The 18,290-nt window shown below is 51.1% G+C and overlaps 1 protein-coding gene and 1 long non-coding RNA gene across 2 annotated transcripts in view; one reads left to right on the forward strand and one right to left on the reverse strand.

The window, feature by feature from the left end:
- The window catches only part of ATP1A1 (ATPase Na+/K+ transporting subunit alpha 1), a 29,714-nt gene extending 12,711 nt beyond the window's left edge, over positions 1-17,003 (reverse strand). The window contains exons 1-9 of the mRNA XM_053890788.1: positions 16,764-17,003; positions 5,902-6,006; positions 5,164-5,223; positions 3,052-3,255; positions 2,274-2,387; positions 1,734-1,868; positions 1,529-1,646; positions 816-1,084; positions 128-326 (exon numbers count right to left, since the gene is read on the reverse strand). Coding sequence (XP_053746763.1) covers positions 128-326; positions 816-1,084; positions 1,529-1,646; positions 1,734-1,868; positions 2,274-2,387; positions 3,052-3,255; positions 5,164-5,223; positions 5,902-6,006; positions 16,764-16,775 — 1,216 coding nt within the window. The 5' untranslated portion in view covers positions 16,776-17,003. The remainder of the gene's footprint in view (positions 1-127; positions 327-815; positions 1,085-1,528; positions 1,647-1,733; positions 1,869-2,273; positions 2,388-3,051; positions 3,256-5,163; positions 5,224-5,901; positions 6,007-16,763) is intronic.
- On the forward strand, positions 11,513-13,332 carry LOC109272128 (uncharacterized). The gene is made up of 2 exons (XR_002082300.2): positions 11,513-12,169; positions 12,793-13,332. It is a non-coding gene; the product is annotated as an uncharacterized LOC109272128 (long non-coding RNA).
- Positions 17,004-18,290: the final 1,287 nt, after the last annotated feature.

Consider the following 18,290-nt stretch of genomic DNA (forward strand, 5'->3'; position numbering starts at 1 on the left):
CCCACGACTCCTTACCTAACAGTAAAAAAACTAAAACCAACAACCACTTAAAAAAAAAAAAAAAAAAAAAAAAAGAAGCCATGTGAACAGGTGGGGCCAAAGCGTGGGGCAGCCCCCCTGCACCTACCGCTCTGATTCTCTGTCGTGTCGGCTTCGTGGATCTGATTGTCGAACCACATGTGGGCCACTGTCATCCGGTTCTGGGTGAGAGTTCCAGTTTTATCCGAGCAGATGGTGGACGTAGACCCCAAGGTCTCCACGGCTTCTAAGTTCTTCACCAAGCAGTTTTTCCTCGCCATGCGTTTGGCAGTGAGGGTCAGACATACCTAAACACCAGGAGGAAGCAGAGGACTTCAATCTCGACCAGGAGGGAGTCTTACACCAACTCTGGCTACATCCTAATACGGAAGAAGTTTGTCTGAAGTTAAACCTCTCCAGCCATCCTGTGAAACGCGAATTGTCACAGGACCACGTACAGAGAGGGCTTTCTCTCTCCCCCCAATAAAGCAATAGATGAAGTGAAAACAACTAGGATTTACCACACTGTAGTTCTCCCACTCACCCCCAAATTCTTCGTTACACTGTTGTGGGTCATGTGGTAAGGCCGAAGCGTATGCTTTGGGACTACTATCTCCCACGGAAAACCATGCCGAGGCCTTCTCGCTGTCTAACCCTACCATGTGGCTCTGAAGAAAAACTATACACACACACGTACGATCAGACATGTGGTCGGCAGCCGCTCTGGAGAGGGCAGGGGAGGAGTCTCACATGCAAGCTGGTCTAAGAGAGAACGTCGCCTTCCCCAAGCTGCTCACCGTGACAGTGGCCAGCAAACCCTCTGGCACGTTGGCTACAATGATACCGATGAGAAAGATGACGGCCTCGAGCCAGGTGTACTCAAGGATCAGAGAAAGAATGAAGAAGGACACACCCAGGAACACAGCCACACCCGTGATGATGTGGATAAAATGTTCAATTTCGGCAGCGATGGGGGTCTGGCCGCCTTCCAGCCCGGACGCGAGTGTTGCGATTCTTCCCATCACCGTGCGATCCCCAGTGTACACGACAATGCCACGTGCGGTGCCTTAAACGAGAGAGGGAGGGGGAGTTGGATATACCTCGCTTCACCAACGAGGTCACGGAATCTGCGCGGTTACCTGGCACGGTTAAGAGACAGACACAAGCCACACACGTTTTTAAGGGCTCGCTCTTTGGTGGGGGGTACGCTGTTTCACAGACCGGCAGAGGGCTTTCTATCCATGAGCAGAACAGCTCCAAAGTCCATGCCAGCCTAGCATGGCCAACAGGAGATGTGTGCTGGGGGTGGGGGAGCAGGACAGACCGCCCACAGGCTTCCTGAACCTTCCTGCCAGCGAGTGAACCGCATCTGCTGTGCTTGACCACAGGGGTCAGACACGGAGCCAATAAAGCAAGAAGAGAGACGACGTCTCTGGCTTTTGCCGTTGTGGCGAATGCCCGAGACAGACACCGTGCTGCGGATATGAACGGGGGCCTCCAAAGGGCCTACCTTCCACACAGTTGGTTGAAAAGAAGGCGATGTTCCTCGTCTCCAGGGGGTTTTCATTTGTGAAGTCCGGAGACCTGGTCTGGGGCTCTGATTCGCCAGTGAGCGAGGAGTTGTCCACCTGCCCGCGAGACGGGAGGGCTGTGTGAGCGCACACCGGGCCGCCCCACGCACCCCGCCCGAGCCGCGCGGGCCCCGCTGAACCCACCTTGCAGCCATTGGCAGATATGATTCTGAGATCGGCAGGGATTCGGTCTCCTCCTTTCACTTCCACCAGATCCCCGACTACAACCTCCTCGGCATTGATGCTCATTTTCTCACCGTTTCGAATCACAAGGGCTTGCTTTAGAGGCAGAAAAGTTGACAGCGTTCAGTCAGAGAAAAGCGACTACCGACAAGGGCAGGGTGGTGGTCACACGAGAAAGCCAAATTAGAAAATGATCCCTGATGTGAATTATCCGAGTGCATGACGAAGATTGCTGATCTTTCTATTTATACAAGCTATAAAATCTCGCTTATCTGGAGGTGGCTCTCTTGTCCCCCTCGGGTGCTCTGTCAGGGTATGCTCAGAAGGAAGGCCATCACTTCCTGCCGGGGGTCTAAGAACAGGTGTGGTTTTGGGTCGGCGGGGGGCAGGGGGGGTTGGTTTCCCTTTCTCTGACGGAGTCACTAAGTACTCGGGAGCCTTAGCCTCACACTAGTTCACACCCGTGGGGCTGCCAATGGGGAAAGACCAAGCAGCAGGTACCTGAGGGACCATGTTTTTGAAGGATTCCATAATCTTTGAACTTTTAGCCTCTTGATAGTAGGAGAAACACCCAGTTATGATGACGACAGCGGAGAGGACCACGCCAAGATACAGCTGGAAGGGAACACACAGGTTAGAACCGCGGGCTCTCCGTAAGGAGCCGCGAACATTCAGGTAGTTCTTGACTGAATGCAAAACAAATCTGTAACAGAGAGGTCAAGGCTTCAGGAATTATCCAATACAGAACTCGTGTCTTCACATTCAGCTTCCCAGAGACCGTATACAGGAGTGCCAGAAATGGGGTCCCAGGGACTCGGTCGCTCCACCTCGACAGACTTTTGAAAATCTTTTAGGTGAATCAGTTTCTCCCATTTTATGAAGACAAACATGTTTCTGAAACAACGTGTGACTTCTGAGGGATGGCCACCACCCATCTCTGGACGTGCATTATGTGCCAACATTAAAGGCTGTGCTCTGCCGTGTGAGTGGCAGCCGGACCCGGGCCGGGACCTGGGCAGAGCCGCCCTGTCACAGCAGCGACATGCAGGATGGACCTCCAGCCCAGAAGAGCATCTAGAGGGCCGGAGCTGGAGGGAGAAACCACAAATGAAGAAGAATGGATGGGCCTTGACGGCCCCAGTTGCTAACCCTGCTTTTCCCTCGTGCTTAAAAAACATCAGCCAACCAGCGGTAACCGGTGGAAAACTGGCGGGTGGCAAAGACCAGGAGAATACTTTGTGCACACTTTGTCATCTAAGTTAGGAACTACAGAACTCACATTATCATTTTGAGGTTCCTCTTCTGTGGCGGCCTGGATGCCGTAAGCTAAGAAACAAAGAATCGCTCCAATCCACAGCAACATTGAGAACCCGCCAAACAGTTGCCGACAGAACTTGACCCATTCGGGAGTGGTGGGAGGTGGGGTGAGGGCGTTGGGGCCGTCTCGGGCCAGGATCTCAGCAGCTCGAGCGGTTGTTAAGCCCTGAGAAGCAAAGGGATGGATACACGTAAGACACCCTGCCCCAGCCCTTACAAGAGAATATACCCACCTGATAGCTGGAGAACTACGATAATGGGTTCAGGAGGAAACCAAATTCCCCAAGCTACAGAGCCTGTAAAACCCGGCCAGTTCTGATGAGGACTCCCCCCATCCCTCCTCCCGCCCCGGGCCAGGCACGGCTGCCCAAGGAAGGTTCCGGAGGACCCCACAACATCCACACTGAAATTCGTTTTAAACTGGTCCATGAACAAATCTGAATCCAGTCTGATCTCTTCTAAATTTAGATAAGGGACTCATGCCAAACTGCGTTTTTACCAAAAAGATAGAGTAATATTAATTCATAAATTCATTTATTTTTTTAAAGTGTATTTATTTTGAGGGGGAGAGAGCACATGCATAAGAGCAGGGGAGGGGCAGAGAGAGAGAGAGAGAGAGAGAGAGAGAGAGAGAGAATGAATCCTAAGCAACAGCGTGGAGGCCAACACAGTGCTCAAACTCACAAACCTCGAGATCATGACCTGAGCTGAGATCAAGAGTCGGATGCTTAACTGACTGAGCCACCCAGGCACCCCAACTCCTTGATTCAGTTTTACAAATTAAGAGCTTCTGAGTTTTTTTTGCATTATTGAATCTGTCAGGGAGGGGAAGACAGAAAGCCTCTATAAACAAAAAAGGAAAAAAAAAAATCTCTGTGGGAATCCAACCTGTTAGTGGTTAACAGCCAAGTTTTAAATAAAGAACTTTATTCTTTGGATGGCAACTGACACAGGGTCTGGCTGGAGAGGGTTCATGTAGGTGCACGGTCTAGCTAACCCCCAGGCAAGTTGCCAGTTTAGAAGTATTCACTGGAAAAACCCATTGTTACTCAAGGCCTTACGCTTCTTTAAATAGGCCTTAAAACACATGGGACAGCAGACAGGAGATAAAAGGCTACCATTACAAAATCTCGTATTATCAAAATGCCCAAGTCAGAAAAAAAGAAAAAAAAAAAAAAAAAAAGACACAAAGCTAATTTCTGCCCAAAGTGTCTGTTACTACGTAGTTTGTGTCCACATTATTTTAAATATCTGAATTCCCTAAGGAGTACGGGGACCAGGGAAAAGAAAACCAAGAAGTTAAGGGGAAACGAGGACTCAGTTAGGACCTTCCTCTGCCTCATGTTCCCATGTGACCCCACCCCACCCCACCCCACCCAGACAGCACCACTCAGCATCAGAGTGCTCTCCCGGTGCCAGGCGCTGAATCCAGAGCCTCGCCTGAATTCTCACAACAACCCTTTTAAGGTGTCATCGAAAGTGAGGTGATGAGGGGCGCCTGGGTGGCTCAGTCTTCAGCGTCCGACTTCGGCTCAGGTCACGATCTCACGGTCCGTGAGTTCGAGCCCCACGTCGGGCTCTGTGCGGACAGCTCAGGGCCTGGAGCCTGCTTCGGATTCTGTGTCTCCCTCTCTCTCTGCCCCTCCCCCGCCCGTGCTCTGTGTCTCTCTCTCACACTGCAATGAACTCACTAGTAGAAGGACAAAAGATGAAGTACTGGAGGGTCAACTGTTCAACTCCATTTCGTAAATGTAGAAAAATGGAGAAAAAGATTTGTGATCAAGGGCCGGGGAACGCGCGGCTGTGGAGTCATTCAGGATCAAATCCTGGTGCTTTCCCTGACTGGATCTCACCTGTTACCAAGTGGGGAAAATAACATCTACTTTCAAAGTTTCGTGGGGAAACAAGGTACTGAAGAAACACATAAAAACCCAAGCTCTGCATGTCGCACAGCAGATACTCGGATGGTGCCTGTCATCACTGTCTTCCCAGGGTCCCCAGGGTTACGCCCAGGACACAGAGGAGATGCCACAGGGACACGTGAGACTCTGTACAAGTTGGAAATTCAACATACTCGGCTCAGGTCTGTTCCATATTTACGGTGAAGTTCGTCAAGGCTAAGTTTATGGTCATCCTAAGGAAAAACAGAAACAGAAGACTTAAACACTGTACCAGAAAAAAAAGATTGGGGTGAAGCATTCATGGGCTCATTGCTGCTACTAAGCTCCGAAAACGGGCTTTTCTCCGGTGCAGAAGGCGATATACGTCTCTCACCGCGGCCTGATGGATCTGCCACCACACAGCTGTGCGCCGAGCGCCCGTCACCAGAGGACAGAGACAGCTGTGGCGTGAAGTCCCTAGGTGCCCGCCACATCACTTCAAAAAACCCCATCAGTCCTGGAGCTCGAGGAAAACCTTGCTTGCCTTCTCTGATGACCAGGGAGGTTCTAGCCAGCCTGTGTCTGTGGAAGCCTCCAGAGCCCGGAAGGTCGGAGGTTCCCTGGGTTTGGTATAATCCAGAAATAGAGAAAAGCAAAGGCCCATGATGTATCAACCACACTTCCTTCTGTGCACCTTTGGCTAGGCCAGGGTGCCTGGATAACTCTTCCAACCCTGTAACAGCCTGGAAAAATGGAAATTTTCCATACTGACCTCTATAGTTCGGTAAGGTCTGTATAATGACTGCTTTCCTTTTAAAATAAAGCCAAGTCTCTGACTCAAATGACTCGGGGGGGGGGGGGAGGGGGAAGATCATACAACAAAAATGATACAAGTAATTTTTAAGGAGAACGAAAAGCATCCTAATACTTACCATAGAAACTTCTTTCTTCAATTCATCCATATCCCTCTCTTTCTTGGCCTTCTTTTTGTCGCCATGCTCTGAAACAGCCGCAGGTTCATATTTATCACGTCCAACCTACCAAAGAATGTGGGGAAAGTGTGGTTGTGCATTATGAACGAACAGAAGATTCTGGGGCAAGGGATTTCGGCATTTTTTAGGGCAGCCATCATTCTGAATAGTCAACGGGATGATAATCATGGAAACGTACTGCTTACATGACATCCTAAACAAAAGCAACGGTCCTAAGCTCAAGATGTGCCATCCGCGCCCAAGGGCAGTAAGACCAGTGAAGTCACGGCAACCACGGGATGGTCCGGCCAGTCACTTCCATTTGGGGTGAATAGGGAGGGGCCTGCGCTATCAAAATCTCTATCCCACAGCCTTCCACCTTCCCCACTGCAAGAATGAAATCACCTTTCCATTATTAACTTAGGAGTATCATGCTCAGGCCTTTGCATTCTGAGCAGAAGAGTCTGAGTTAGAATCCGCACTCTACCACTCACTATGGAACCTGGGGTCGGTCACTGACTCTTGCTGGAGCTTCAAGTTTTTCTTCCACAGCATGGAGAGAATAGCGCCAACCTCCATTTCTGGAAGAACCAAATGCTAACTTAAACAAAACACCTAAATGCTAAGTTGCTTTTGTTATTATGCTCAAATTCTTAGATTTGCAAAGAAGTCATTAAATATCGAATTTAAGTTCTTTCAGGGCTTACATCAGAACACCGACCTTTCCAAAATCTAATCAAAAGCCATCCTAAGAATCCTTGAAATTATTAAAAAAAAAAAAAAAAAAAAGAGTTCTTACCCCCAATCTACAGCCTGAAAATAAACCCCCCGAAAGAAAGTCACTGGAAATGTTTTGACATAAGCAGCGTGTAGGAAAAGCATGTGCGTTAGCACACAATTCACAGGATCCACCCACGCCTCCGGAAAACTGGAACAATTTTTAGAGAAAATGTTGATTCTATAGTTTAAATTTAGATTGTTCCACACACCCCTCCCCCCACTCCATTTAACATGCTTGAGCTTATCTGCACAAAGCCTGAACCTGGTGCTCCAGAGCTCAGTCTGTGGAGAAGGGGCGCCCCCCCACCCCCTGCTCAGACACCCCAACCCCACACATTGCCTCCCACCAACCACCACCCCTAAGAAGGGCAGGGGAAGGAGATATTAGCATTTTTCTTCAAACAGATGCGGGGTGGTGCTGTTAACTATTATTCTGTGGCTCTCCCTTACTCAGTTCTAACTCTACCAGCCACTGAAGAATTAAGTGGGAACTGGTGTCCGGATCAACATTTTACTGGGCTAAAAATCAAATTAAAAAAAAAAAAAAATCAAAGGGGGGGAATAGGTGTATTTCAGTCGCAGCTAAGACGGTGGCGACTAAATACACGTTCGCTTGAATTTGAAAACACCCTCTTCTCAAGGCTCTAAAGCGAAGTCCTGCCCCAAATGGGCTGGTGTCGCCCACAAGCAAGGACGTTTATGTCATTCACGTGGTTCAACTCCGGTGGTCACTTCTGCAGTGTTCCTTGACTAACTTCTTCTTCCAACAGAGTGGAGTTCTTTTGTTTCTATCTTATCTGTGAAGAATGAAGCAGGTCTAAAGATAGTCAACATTCTTGAAATTCTCTCCACTGTGGAGCAACCACATTTGTAAGTGCCTCTTTGCACAGGGCCCCTGGTGCCAGGGTTAAAATGGAAAATAATCACACACACTGAAAGCAAATAAAACAAAAAGAAAGGACAGGGCCACCACCAGGCAAGAACCACAGTCTGCATTGGGATTTCTTTCACATATTTCATGGGAAAGCTCAACACTTAAAAATCATTTTGAAGGCATTGACTAGGGAATCTCTAAAAGGCTATGTGGCCGGTTTGTAGCATTGATTTTTAAAATATACTTCACAGATTCTCTTTTACGCAAGGGAATATCATTAAAATAAGTTTAATTTCAGAATATGAAAACCAGCCCCCACCTCCCACTCCTCCAACCCCACTGGGATGTCCATGGAATACTGGCATTTCTGCAGGATCTTGACTTTTTTTTTTCCCATTTGAGGTGTTAAAAAATAAAATTGTGTAACTTTAAGAATAACAAATAAATATATAAAAATCCGAGTTAAAATCCCTCTGCCTTACCACCTATATGCTTTCGCCTCGGACTTTCAACATTTTCCGTTCCCAAAGAGGGAGAGAGACTGATTGGAGAGCGAGGCCCCAGACAGATTCCCAAGCTGTATCCCTATTTACAAAGTATGTTGCCTCCAGCCTCGCAATTATCAATGGTTAAGTGAGCTGGGAGTTTCATTTCCTACTAGCCACCCCCTCCCCTTCCTCACCAATTCATGCTATACAGGGCATAGTTTTAAATGAGGATATTTGTGAAAAGAGACATGGGAAGTATCATTATGTGAAATTTCTCTTCCTTCGCGATTTTAAGTATTGCCTATTGAAAAGTTTGTCCAGAAGACCAGATGGCTTCGACAGTGTGGTTCTTCCAATAAAACAATGATTTAATACTAGCTTATTGTGACAGGAACTAAACATTCCTGAAGTCCCCATGGGTCTCAATTATCACAGATTCAAAGCAGAAAAAAAATCTGTGTGCGTAGGTGCGTGTACATGTGTGTCTGGGGGCAAGGAGTGCAGGGTGGGATAGGGGAACAATGCTAAAAATGGGGGAGATGGGGCATCTGGGTGGCTCCATCCATTAAGCGTCCAACTTTGGCTCAGGTCATGATCTCACAGTATGTGGGTTCGAGCCCCGCGTCTGGCTCTGTGCTGACAGCTCAGAGCCTGGAGTCTGCTTCGGATTCCGTGTCTCCCTCTATGTCCTTCCCCAGCTCATGCTCTCTCTCTCTCTCTCAAAAATAAATATTAAAAAAATTTTTTTAAAAAGGGAAGACTGACTAAAAAAACCCCCAAAGGAACTTTATAAAGGGATATAAATTAAAAAAAAGGGGGGGGGGGAGACAGCATTTTCTTTACTTTTTAAAAACATTTGGGGAAAACATAGGTTACGGCAAGGGAGAGAGAATGAGAAACGTGGTTTCCCCAGTCAGTTGACTCTAGGAACCTGCCCACTCTTACTTCCTACTTCTTCAATTACAAAACTCCAATGACACTGCCCACCTCCTGCCCCCAGCACACTCCCCGTGATGGATGGAGCCCCTCAGGCACCCCCATGAGGCCTCTGAAGGAAGTCGGAGGGAAGCTCAAGTTACCAGGGCCACTGGTGAAACTGATGAAGTGAGTTAGGTTCTGGTCTGTATGGTTTTTTTTTTCCATTCTAATTTAGGAAGTGGGAGGTTACCATGAGGACAGGGGCTTGCCCAGGGTGACACAGCTTCACATGTGTCATTACTTCATCCTGTGCTTCCCAGGGGCTCCATCCGCTCAAAGATGCCCTAGGTGTTTTGCTACTGTTGGGTCTGGGCAGAGGGCAAAAGCACCCAGGAGGTGGGGAGAGAAAACTCTTCACAGGACAAACCAAGGTTAGCATGAGTAGTAATCAGGTTCACTCACTTAAAACCACGTACCCCCCCGACCCCGGCCTGCGCCTTCCTCTCCTTCAGTAAAATCCGCGGGGTGGACAGGACAGGTAAAATCATCCTCAGGTTCACAAAGGCACACACGAAAAGGTGCAAGGACGTGTAGGAGAGAAGCTTCCATGGCAGAGTTAAGTCACTTGAGGCCTGTGCACACCACAGCTGCACCCGGGGCCTCCACGCTCCACACCGTCTCCCTGGCTCAGGCCAGGCTTCGGAGGCTCTCCCCAGCCAGGCGTTCCAGACGCGCTGGCCAGCCCACCTGTCCCCACCGTAGCAACAGATGGCCCTGTGGCCAGCAGGGAGCTCCGAGTTCTTAAGATTGCTGGACGTGCCCCCGAGAGGCCTCTGGGGAAGCTCCGGTGTCTGTGCCCTTCAGACGGGAATGCCGACGTCCTTCCAGGAGGCCCCCGGTCATCCTCACTCTGCTGTGTGCCAGCTGCGGGGACCCTGGACAGTCTGCCTCGGTGGCCTCATCCCCACAATGGGAATACCACTTGGCGTGACTCCTGACGGGTCTAGAGAAGGTGTTTCTGATCGTCTGACTCACCAAGGGGCTCCCGTCAAGTCTGAAAACAAAACACCTAAAAGCTGCACCGTTTCTGAAAACCCACTCCCACACACAAAGGCCTTGGGCTTCGAAGAGGGGCCAGGAGGAGGGCTCCGTTGTCCTCTGCGTGGAAAAAAGGGGGCCGGGCAGGCACCCTCCTGTCTTCCTGGGGCCGTGTACTATTACATCAGTATCAGACACAACCGTGTATGTAAAGGTACTTGGCGAGGCACTGCATTAAGGTTACTATTATAACTGGGCTCTAATTAACATATAAATTACTGACATTCCTCACTATAACTCCTCTTAATCTTAAAAAACAACTCATTTGGGGTATTATTTCAACTCATTAATTAAAACCTTTTTTTCTTTGGAGAGCAAGCGAGCACGCGAGTGGGGGAGAGGGACATAGGGAGAGAGAATCTTTTTTTTTTTTTTTTGAGTTTATTTATTTTGAAAGAGAATGAGGGAGAGTGGGGGAGGGGCAGAGAGAAGGGGGGAGAGAGAGAATCCCAACAAGCTCTGCACTGTCAGCGTGGAGCCTGGTGTGTGGCTCAAACTCAGGAACCTGTGACATCATGACCTGAGCCGAGATCAAGAGTGTGACGCTTAACTGCCTGAGCCACCCAGGCCCCTCTCATCCATTAAAACTGAAAGAAAATAGAAGAAATGATCAAGCCCAGTTCATTTCGCCTCCAGTTGCTCCTTAAGTAGTTTGGTTTACGTGCAAGGAATTTTCTACCCCGGCATCGAGGGCTCGGAGACGGCTGGGGTTGAGGGAGGACACGCGCCGCCTGAGTACTGCAGCTGTTCTGTGGCCCAGAGCAGCATTTCGGGCGGTGAAGGAATAGCTTTTTTTCTCCTGTAGAGGAGGGGACCCAAGGGACCACCATGGCTTCGTATTCCTTCTCACTCACCTGGACGTACAGCAGGCTGGAGAATGTCATGTAGTGAAGCCACAGCAATGGGTCCCTCTGGGAGGCCAGCTCACTACCTCCAAACTTGGGCCACGGCCCATCAGCCATTGGGGGGCAAAAAAAACATCTCCAGCTCTAGCCGGGTTCCCTCAGCCCAAAAGGAACTAGGCTCAACCTTCCTCCCCAACATGCTGGTAAGTAAATTCTTAACAAGCCTGCCAGCCCACCCTCCCGCAAGGGCTGAGAATCAGATTCCAAAATGTCTTAAGGATCAATATATTCTCTTTTATGTATTAAGAGATTTACTGTCTCTTTTTTAAAATATGCCCTGCTTTTCCAGTTACCAATTAGTAATGAAAACAAAACAAAACCCCAAACACCGGAACCTGTTTTTTCATGGGGGTTAACCCTACCTCTACCATTAGGCACCCGGGTTACAAAGAGTTAAAACTTTCTGCCTGTTCCCTCCATTGGCTGCCCTCCTCACCCCTCTTCTCATCTTATCAGACCCCTCTTTGGCTAGTGCTACTCAAAAGATGTGGTCAGGTGGAGAGAAGAAGGATTAGTAACTGACACCAGCACCACGAGGGGCTGAATAAATTCTGAGTCCTCACCACTCCTCGGTTGGTCCCCTGAAGCATAGGATACGGAGTAAAAGGGCTGGCAGGCGGCACAAGGCCCAAGAGACAGGGCACCTGAACTGAAACAATGAAACAAATATGGCCCCAGGGAAGCATCCTGTGGAAGAAGAAAGAAAAACACAAGAGGATATTCATCCCAAAGTGCAGGAGAGCCCTCTCCATGACGACGGACAGGAAAGATAAATCAGACACGAAGACCCACTGATCCCCACAACCTGACAGTCTTCTTCACCATCAGGCCCCCAAACAACACAAACCCCAAGGACAAAGCACAAGCCACCAAGAGCCAACTTTTCTCAGATCGCCAACAGAAACCACCTAACAGCTGTTACTAAATAGAGGGTGAACAAAACCAGACACAGAGATAATTAATGTTCAGATACCATTCATCGTAGAGTTGCAAAGGAACCAAGGAATGAGGTGTACTGGCCCAAATTCCCGTGGCTCAGGATGCAAAGGAAACCAGAGAGGAAAACTGCTCTAGTCTGACAGGATTTGCTACCCAAACATCAGTCAAATAAATGCGAAGAACTTCTTGTGGATTCCTGACAACACATTTCCAGCACAACTAATGAGGTGAGTCATATGCAAAGAACAGTCTCTCTGAGCTTCAAGCCAAAGAATCCACTTCCTCTCATACACTCAATTCATAGCAACGTGAGAAAGTTCAAACCTGACTTGGTTACGTCTCCTTTTCCAAAAATATAGAAACGAAGGAGAGTTTAAAAAAATAGCCAGTAGACTTTCATTCTCTTCACTTCGTGTGATCAGTTAGTTACTGGGCATGTATTTGCAGAGCAACTCAGAACTGGACAGCTCTGGCAGGGCTGGGGAACATTCTGCCCAACGCAGCCACTCTGATTACTGTGAGCCCATCTGATCTGACACTCATGTTTCTTCTTCTGGCCTGCTGGCTGGCAGAGAGCCCCGGGCAGCAAGAAGGCACGGCGGTACAAACGTTCACCCTCCTCCCATCACAGATGGCTGAAAAGCACGCTGCCCCCACCCCCACCCCCTTTTGCAACTTTTACAAAGACTCAAAAGATGTAAAGTCCCTTGCTTGAAAAGTGAAAGTAGTCAAAGACTCTAAGATGTTATTAAATAGGTCAACAATGTCAACAGATTCTTTCACTGGGCTTTCCTTTGGAGGTTCATTAATGGTATTTCCTATGATTTTCAATCCTTAATATGTTTTCCAGGTGAAAGAAAACTCCTTCTCCGGTTTTGAAGGGCTTAAGACTAACGGGTGAACAGGAAACCTACAGTTAATGAAGATCTGATCTTCCCTCAGTGCCCAGTACTTGGTAAGCCCCACGAAAGCGGTGATGTTTACTTGCACTGACTTCACGCTGGACAGAACAGAGATGACTTTGCTTGGTCCTCAGGGCGAGTAGGTCCACCTAAGGGCCAATCAAGAACCTGAAGCTTCAGGGACTTAAAAACATTTTTTTTTTTTTACCTTTTTGTTTTTAAATCAACAAACTAATTTTACTTACTTTCACATACACGATCCTTCTAAATAGTTAGAGCCTTTTTCTCATTCTGAAGTTTGGTTGTATTTAAGAGAACAGAGCCAGCCTCCAACAGAAAGCCACTTAACTGTTAATTTGTTGCTACAATCATCCCGAACCAACAGCTCCGAGGGGTTCTGGGATGGAACATGTTTGAGTACCCAGTCCATTGTGCTTTGTAATTTTGAATTCACTTTTTATTTTCAAATGAGATTTGGCAATAACGTTTCCAGAGGTCTGTACGTTTTCAGTTTCAGCTCCCACCTGGATGAACAGGTACTAGATTTTGAAAAATCCTCCTTTGGGAAGGGGAATTAGGGAGGGAGGGATACAGGGGTTAGCCTATTCTCAGCGTTCTCCGATTTATGATGCAGACCTCCCCCTTTCCTACCCTCCCACCCAAAGGTGAGTCACTAGAGTGTTACAAACTTACTGGCAAAGAACACTACAAATTAGCAACCAGTTAAGTTACCAAAAGAGGATACACCCTCAGAACCGTACAGAAAGAACCCCAAGGGGGGAGCCTGTCATACTCACACACTGAACCGCTTAACAGGCAAAGGGGTGTGATGCAATCTCAGCCCTCTGGTCTGGCCCCAGTGCTGGTCACCAGTTCCTCCCGTAAGGGCTCTGCTTGCTCCTGGCCAGGCCTGGGCAACTTTCCACCCTGAGGACTCTGCCTCACAATGTTTTCGGTCTAAAGTGCTAGCTTTATAGCAGCCAGAGGCAGTTCAGTCACACTTTCAAGTTGAGCTCCCAGAGAGCAGTTGATAATGTGACCATACAACCAGGATTTCTGCTGACAGGCGTGTTCCCTGTGCAACCTTCACCTGAAGCTTTTTCCCCTTCTCCTCTTGAAATCACCGCCCATAAATAAGGTAGGATTCATTTTCTAGGTAACTAAGTTAATATTCAAACAATGGAGAACTGCACCGCAGGACCCAGGGACATCCCTTGCCCCCACCTTTTGTAAACCTGAGAAAAGACACAAGTTTTTGGTGTACCTTTGGTGAACCAAATAGTTGCAGGCGGTAGGCCTGGCTGCCGGTTTAAGCCAAGTCACTGGCAAAAACACCAACATGAAAAAAAGGACAAAATCCTATCTCATCCAGGAATGATTCAGCAGGAGCAGTTCTTTCATTTGCTTCCCAAAAGCTCAGGGGCTAGGCTTGTAAGGAGAAATAAAATCACCTGAAGTATCATCAAAACCTGGGCCCCCACGGCAGCAGGAAGAGGAAGGGAAGAAATTAACAATGACCTTAAAAATTAGCTGCCAGCACAGGCTTCTTGGTTAACCAATTATCAGCAGGGTTTTTTTTGTCACCACTCCACCCACATTTTAATCCCCATGTGGAAAAATCCCAACATTTCAGCAGAAAATATCCTTCTGAGCATTTGGACTATCACAATAAGTCACTGGGGACTAAAGGGGGAAAGGCTATCCCAGGAGAATCACCACCAACACACACGTCTCCCCCCCACACCCCTTAATGTTCAATTAATTTATCAGAGTACCCAAAACACTAACTACGACCTGGGCACATAAGCGGCGTATCATCCCGTGGACCAGCTGTAATTCGATTTGGTGTCTACCCACCGCTGGTGTTTTCTTAGGATCCGTAAGACATCTTGGGTGAACCCCCACAACCCAGATGTGTGATCTTCACCACTGCGGTGCAGGTGTTCGGTTACGAAACATACAGATATGTGGATACACAAACATACAGATATGTGGATATAACTTAGTTACTCAGACGTCTCTCTGGTCCATTAATTCAATTATCACAAAGACCCCCGTTTCACATGAAGAATAATGCTGGAGCTCTGCACATTAAGGCAGCGTTAAGTAGGGGAGTGTTCAGGCTGGGAAAACCACAGGCTGCTCAGAAATCAGGCAAGTCTGGTGTGTCAGTAACCAACCATTTGACCTTGAGCAAGTCACTTCACCTTCCTAGGCCTCGGGTACACATCCATAATCACTACACCCCCCAAAATCAGTAATGTCCGGCTCAGGAAATTAACTTTTTTCCTTTTTTTGCGGGGGGAGAGATAAAGGGGTGAGCTTTACAGGGCTCGTTTATGGGAATGACCTAAGGTTTGACGGAATGCTTGCTACCAGCACAGGCCACTAACCCACTTTTCTGTCGTGGGGAACACGGAGGCTGGCACTCAGCTCTTTGCCACACTCTGTGCTTTTAAAAGATACCAGTCGTCCACTCCACTTCTCCACACTCTTTCTACCACGTCCGAGCCCTTCTAATTACCACCTTCAAAATCCAAAATCAAGAATCCCCAAAGAATGCACCCTGCCTCTACCCCCACCTCTCACTCCACACTGCAGAGCCCTAAAAACCTCCAGAGACCTACCAGACACCCGCACTGTGCAAACCCGGCAGATAATGGAGAGGCTTCTCTCCTACCCGTGTTCTCACGACCTGGTCATTTTAACCCATGAACTGATAACTTTGGGCTGTTATCTGGTATAAACTTTTCTCACTTGACTTTAGCCCCGTTAGGGTCTGGGGCTCAGTCTTATGCTGCGGCTCCGGGTTATCACGGCTACCGGTTACAGAAACACAGAAACGAGCTGTGGCTCTCTCTGGGGGTTCCCAGAGCTTCCAGCATTCTCCTCTCCTGCCCCGGAGACCCCTGGTTCCTTCGGGAATGCCTCGGCGCTCGTACCCCCGCGTCCTGCACCGCCCCCCCCCCCCCCCCCGCCCGCAGTCCTTTTTCGAGTTGATTGTACCCAGAGGCCCTGGTGCGCCAGCCTGTCCCCCCACCAGACTCACCCCCCAAGAAAACTCTACTCGTCCCTCCCCACCAAGGAAATGACCACTCCAGCCGCCCCAGGGCGCATCTAGTGTTTATGGAAGGCGTCCCATTAAAGCTCGCAAAAGTATACCTTAAAGGCCATCTTAGGGCGGCGAAGACACACCCTTTCTGGCACTAGCCAGCTCGACCGGCTCCGCAGTGAGGGGAAGCCAGTTTTTTTTGGGGGGGGGGGGGAGGGGGGAAGGGGGAGGGCGGCCGCCAGTGCGGGAAACGGGCTAAGCCCCAGCGCCGTCGGGACCGGGCGCCTCGCCCCCCAGCGCAGCCCCCGCGTCGGAAGCCCCCGCCGGCGCCGCGGTGGGAAGGCAGCCCGGGAGGGGCCCGGGCAGCGCGCCCCAAGGGAAGGGGAGGAGCACGCCTTTCCTCTGGGCACGGAGGGCGGAAGGAAAAGGGAAGGCAAGAGATGGGAGGTGAGGGCGGGCGGAGGGAGGGAGGGGAGCCGGCTTCGGGGATGCCGCGGCGGCCAGCGCCTTCCCGGGGCCGCCCCGCGGCGTCCGCTCTCCTCCTCCCGGCCCCGCGGCTCCCGAGCGCCGCCTCCAGGAGCCCCGGGCCCGCGGCGCGCTGGGACTCGGGGGTCGGCGGCCCGCCCCGCGCTGCCGCCCGCCGTCCCCTGGCGCCCCCTCCCCCCACCCGCCGGGCCCCCAGGGCTGCGCTCCCTCCATTTCCAAAGTGCGTCGTCTTTTAAGCCTGGCCGCCCTGCCTGCCCGTCCACGCCGCGCCGCTTCCTCCTCCGCCGCTTCCCGCTGGCTGCGGTCGCCCTCCTGACTTCCTCCTCCTCCTTCCTCCCTCCCGGCGCCCCGCGCCCCTCCCCGGGCTCGCCGCACACTCACCCCTTTCCCCATGGTGGCGGAGGTCTGTGCGCGGCGCCGGGTCCTGTCGCTCGAGAATCAGAGAGGAAAGAAGAGAGCAGCTCCCGGCCGAGCTAGCGCGGCCGGGGGAGCGGAGAGGAGGGAGCTAGGGCTGCCGCGGGGCGGGAGGGAGGGAGACCGGCCGGCGGCTCGGGCCGATGCCGCCGCTGGGGCTGCTACCGCTGCTGCTGCCACGTGTCCGCCTCCTCCCGCCGCTGCTCCGCGCCCCAGACCCAGCCGCAGCTCGAGCCCGCGCCTCCTCCTCACTTCCTAAAATATGCAACCTGCGTGCTTGCCCCGCCCACGCCGCGGCACGTCACCGTTACCGGAGCAACCTGACACCGGCCGCGGGCCTGGCTCCGCCCCCGCCCCAAACCCCGCCCCCGGGCCGGGGCCGCGCCGGCTGCGGCCAGTCGGGGCTCCCGGCAGGAGGGCGCCGGGGCCTGGGGCGCGCGTGCCCACGTCCCGGGAGGCCGCGGCCGCGCCACTGCGGGGCGCGCCGGCTTCCCGGGCCGCTGGGACTCGGCGGCTTTGCAGCTCTCGTGCCCCTCCTCCCGCCGCCCAGCGTGACCGGCCTGCTTTGTAGGACAAGCGAGGTCCGCAGTGGGTGCGGGCACGCTTTCGGAACTGGGCTCCCTGAATCTCTGCGGACTGGGGATAGAAACCTCGCGCGGAGGGGCCTTTCCAGCGTATCAGGGCGCTCCTCCGGGACCGAGGGCGCTCCGGGGTAGGGGTGGGGGGTCGGGTGTGATGGTAGCCCGCGCCGGCCTGAGGGACTCCGCCTCCCTGGGCAGTCCGAGCCCAGCGCCCACCTGCGGATCGCCTCCCCAGTCTCTCGGTGCCCCCCCCAAATGCCTCCTGTGGTCCGGGATCCGCGTGATCTACTTCCCCCTCGGCCCCAGGAGGAATGGGTCTGAGCTGGTCTTGCAGAAGGCCTGAGCGCTCTTCCCCTGCTTTTCTTCATGACCCCAGTGACCACCCAAAGGGCGTCCAGTGAATTTATTTAAGCTGCTGTGTGAAAGAAACCTGCTTGCCTGGTTTGGGGATTCGGTTTTTAGGGAAGGAACACAAGCCTAAAGCAATGCCTGTCTTTAGCAAAAGGCGCTGACTCGGTGGGGAGATGTTTGAGGGCCCCCCCACCTGGTACCACAGCGCCTTTGCCAGGGCAACCTTGGCTGTTCTGAGGGACTCTGGGCCTGGCGTTTGATGATAAGCCCTGGGACACCCCCCCACCCCCACCCCAAGCCCTGGCCTGGCTGCGCTGTGGGACTTCCCTCCCGTTACAGCTTCTGCTTCTTAGCAGAGGCTGCTGTGGTTGAAGTTCTCCAACCTTTAGAAAGCAGAGTATTATTACTAACAAGGGTTTCAGGAAGTCAGAGAGACTATAGGAAAGCACAAGATTCGCAGGAGCAAGTCAGTATGCGTCTGGGAATGCCTACAAGAAACAAGGAAAATATTAACTTCCTAACCAAGTTAAAGTTGGCCCTGTGGACTCTAAGTATTAATTTA

This window comes from Panthera pardus, unplaced genomic scaffold (genome assembly GCF_024362965.1).
Source record: "Panthera pardus isolate Hobbes unplaced genomic scaffold, ASM2436296v1 HiC_scaffold_11, whole genome shotgun sequence".
Classification (NCBI taxonomy): domain Eukaryota; kingdom Metazoa; phylum Chordata; class Mammalia; order Carnivora; family Felidae; genus Panthera; species Panthera pardus.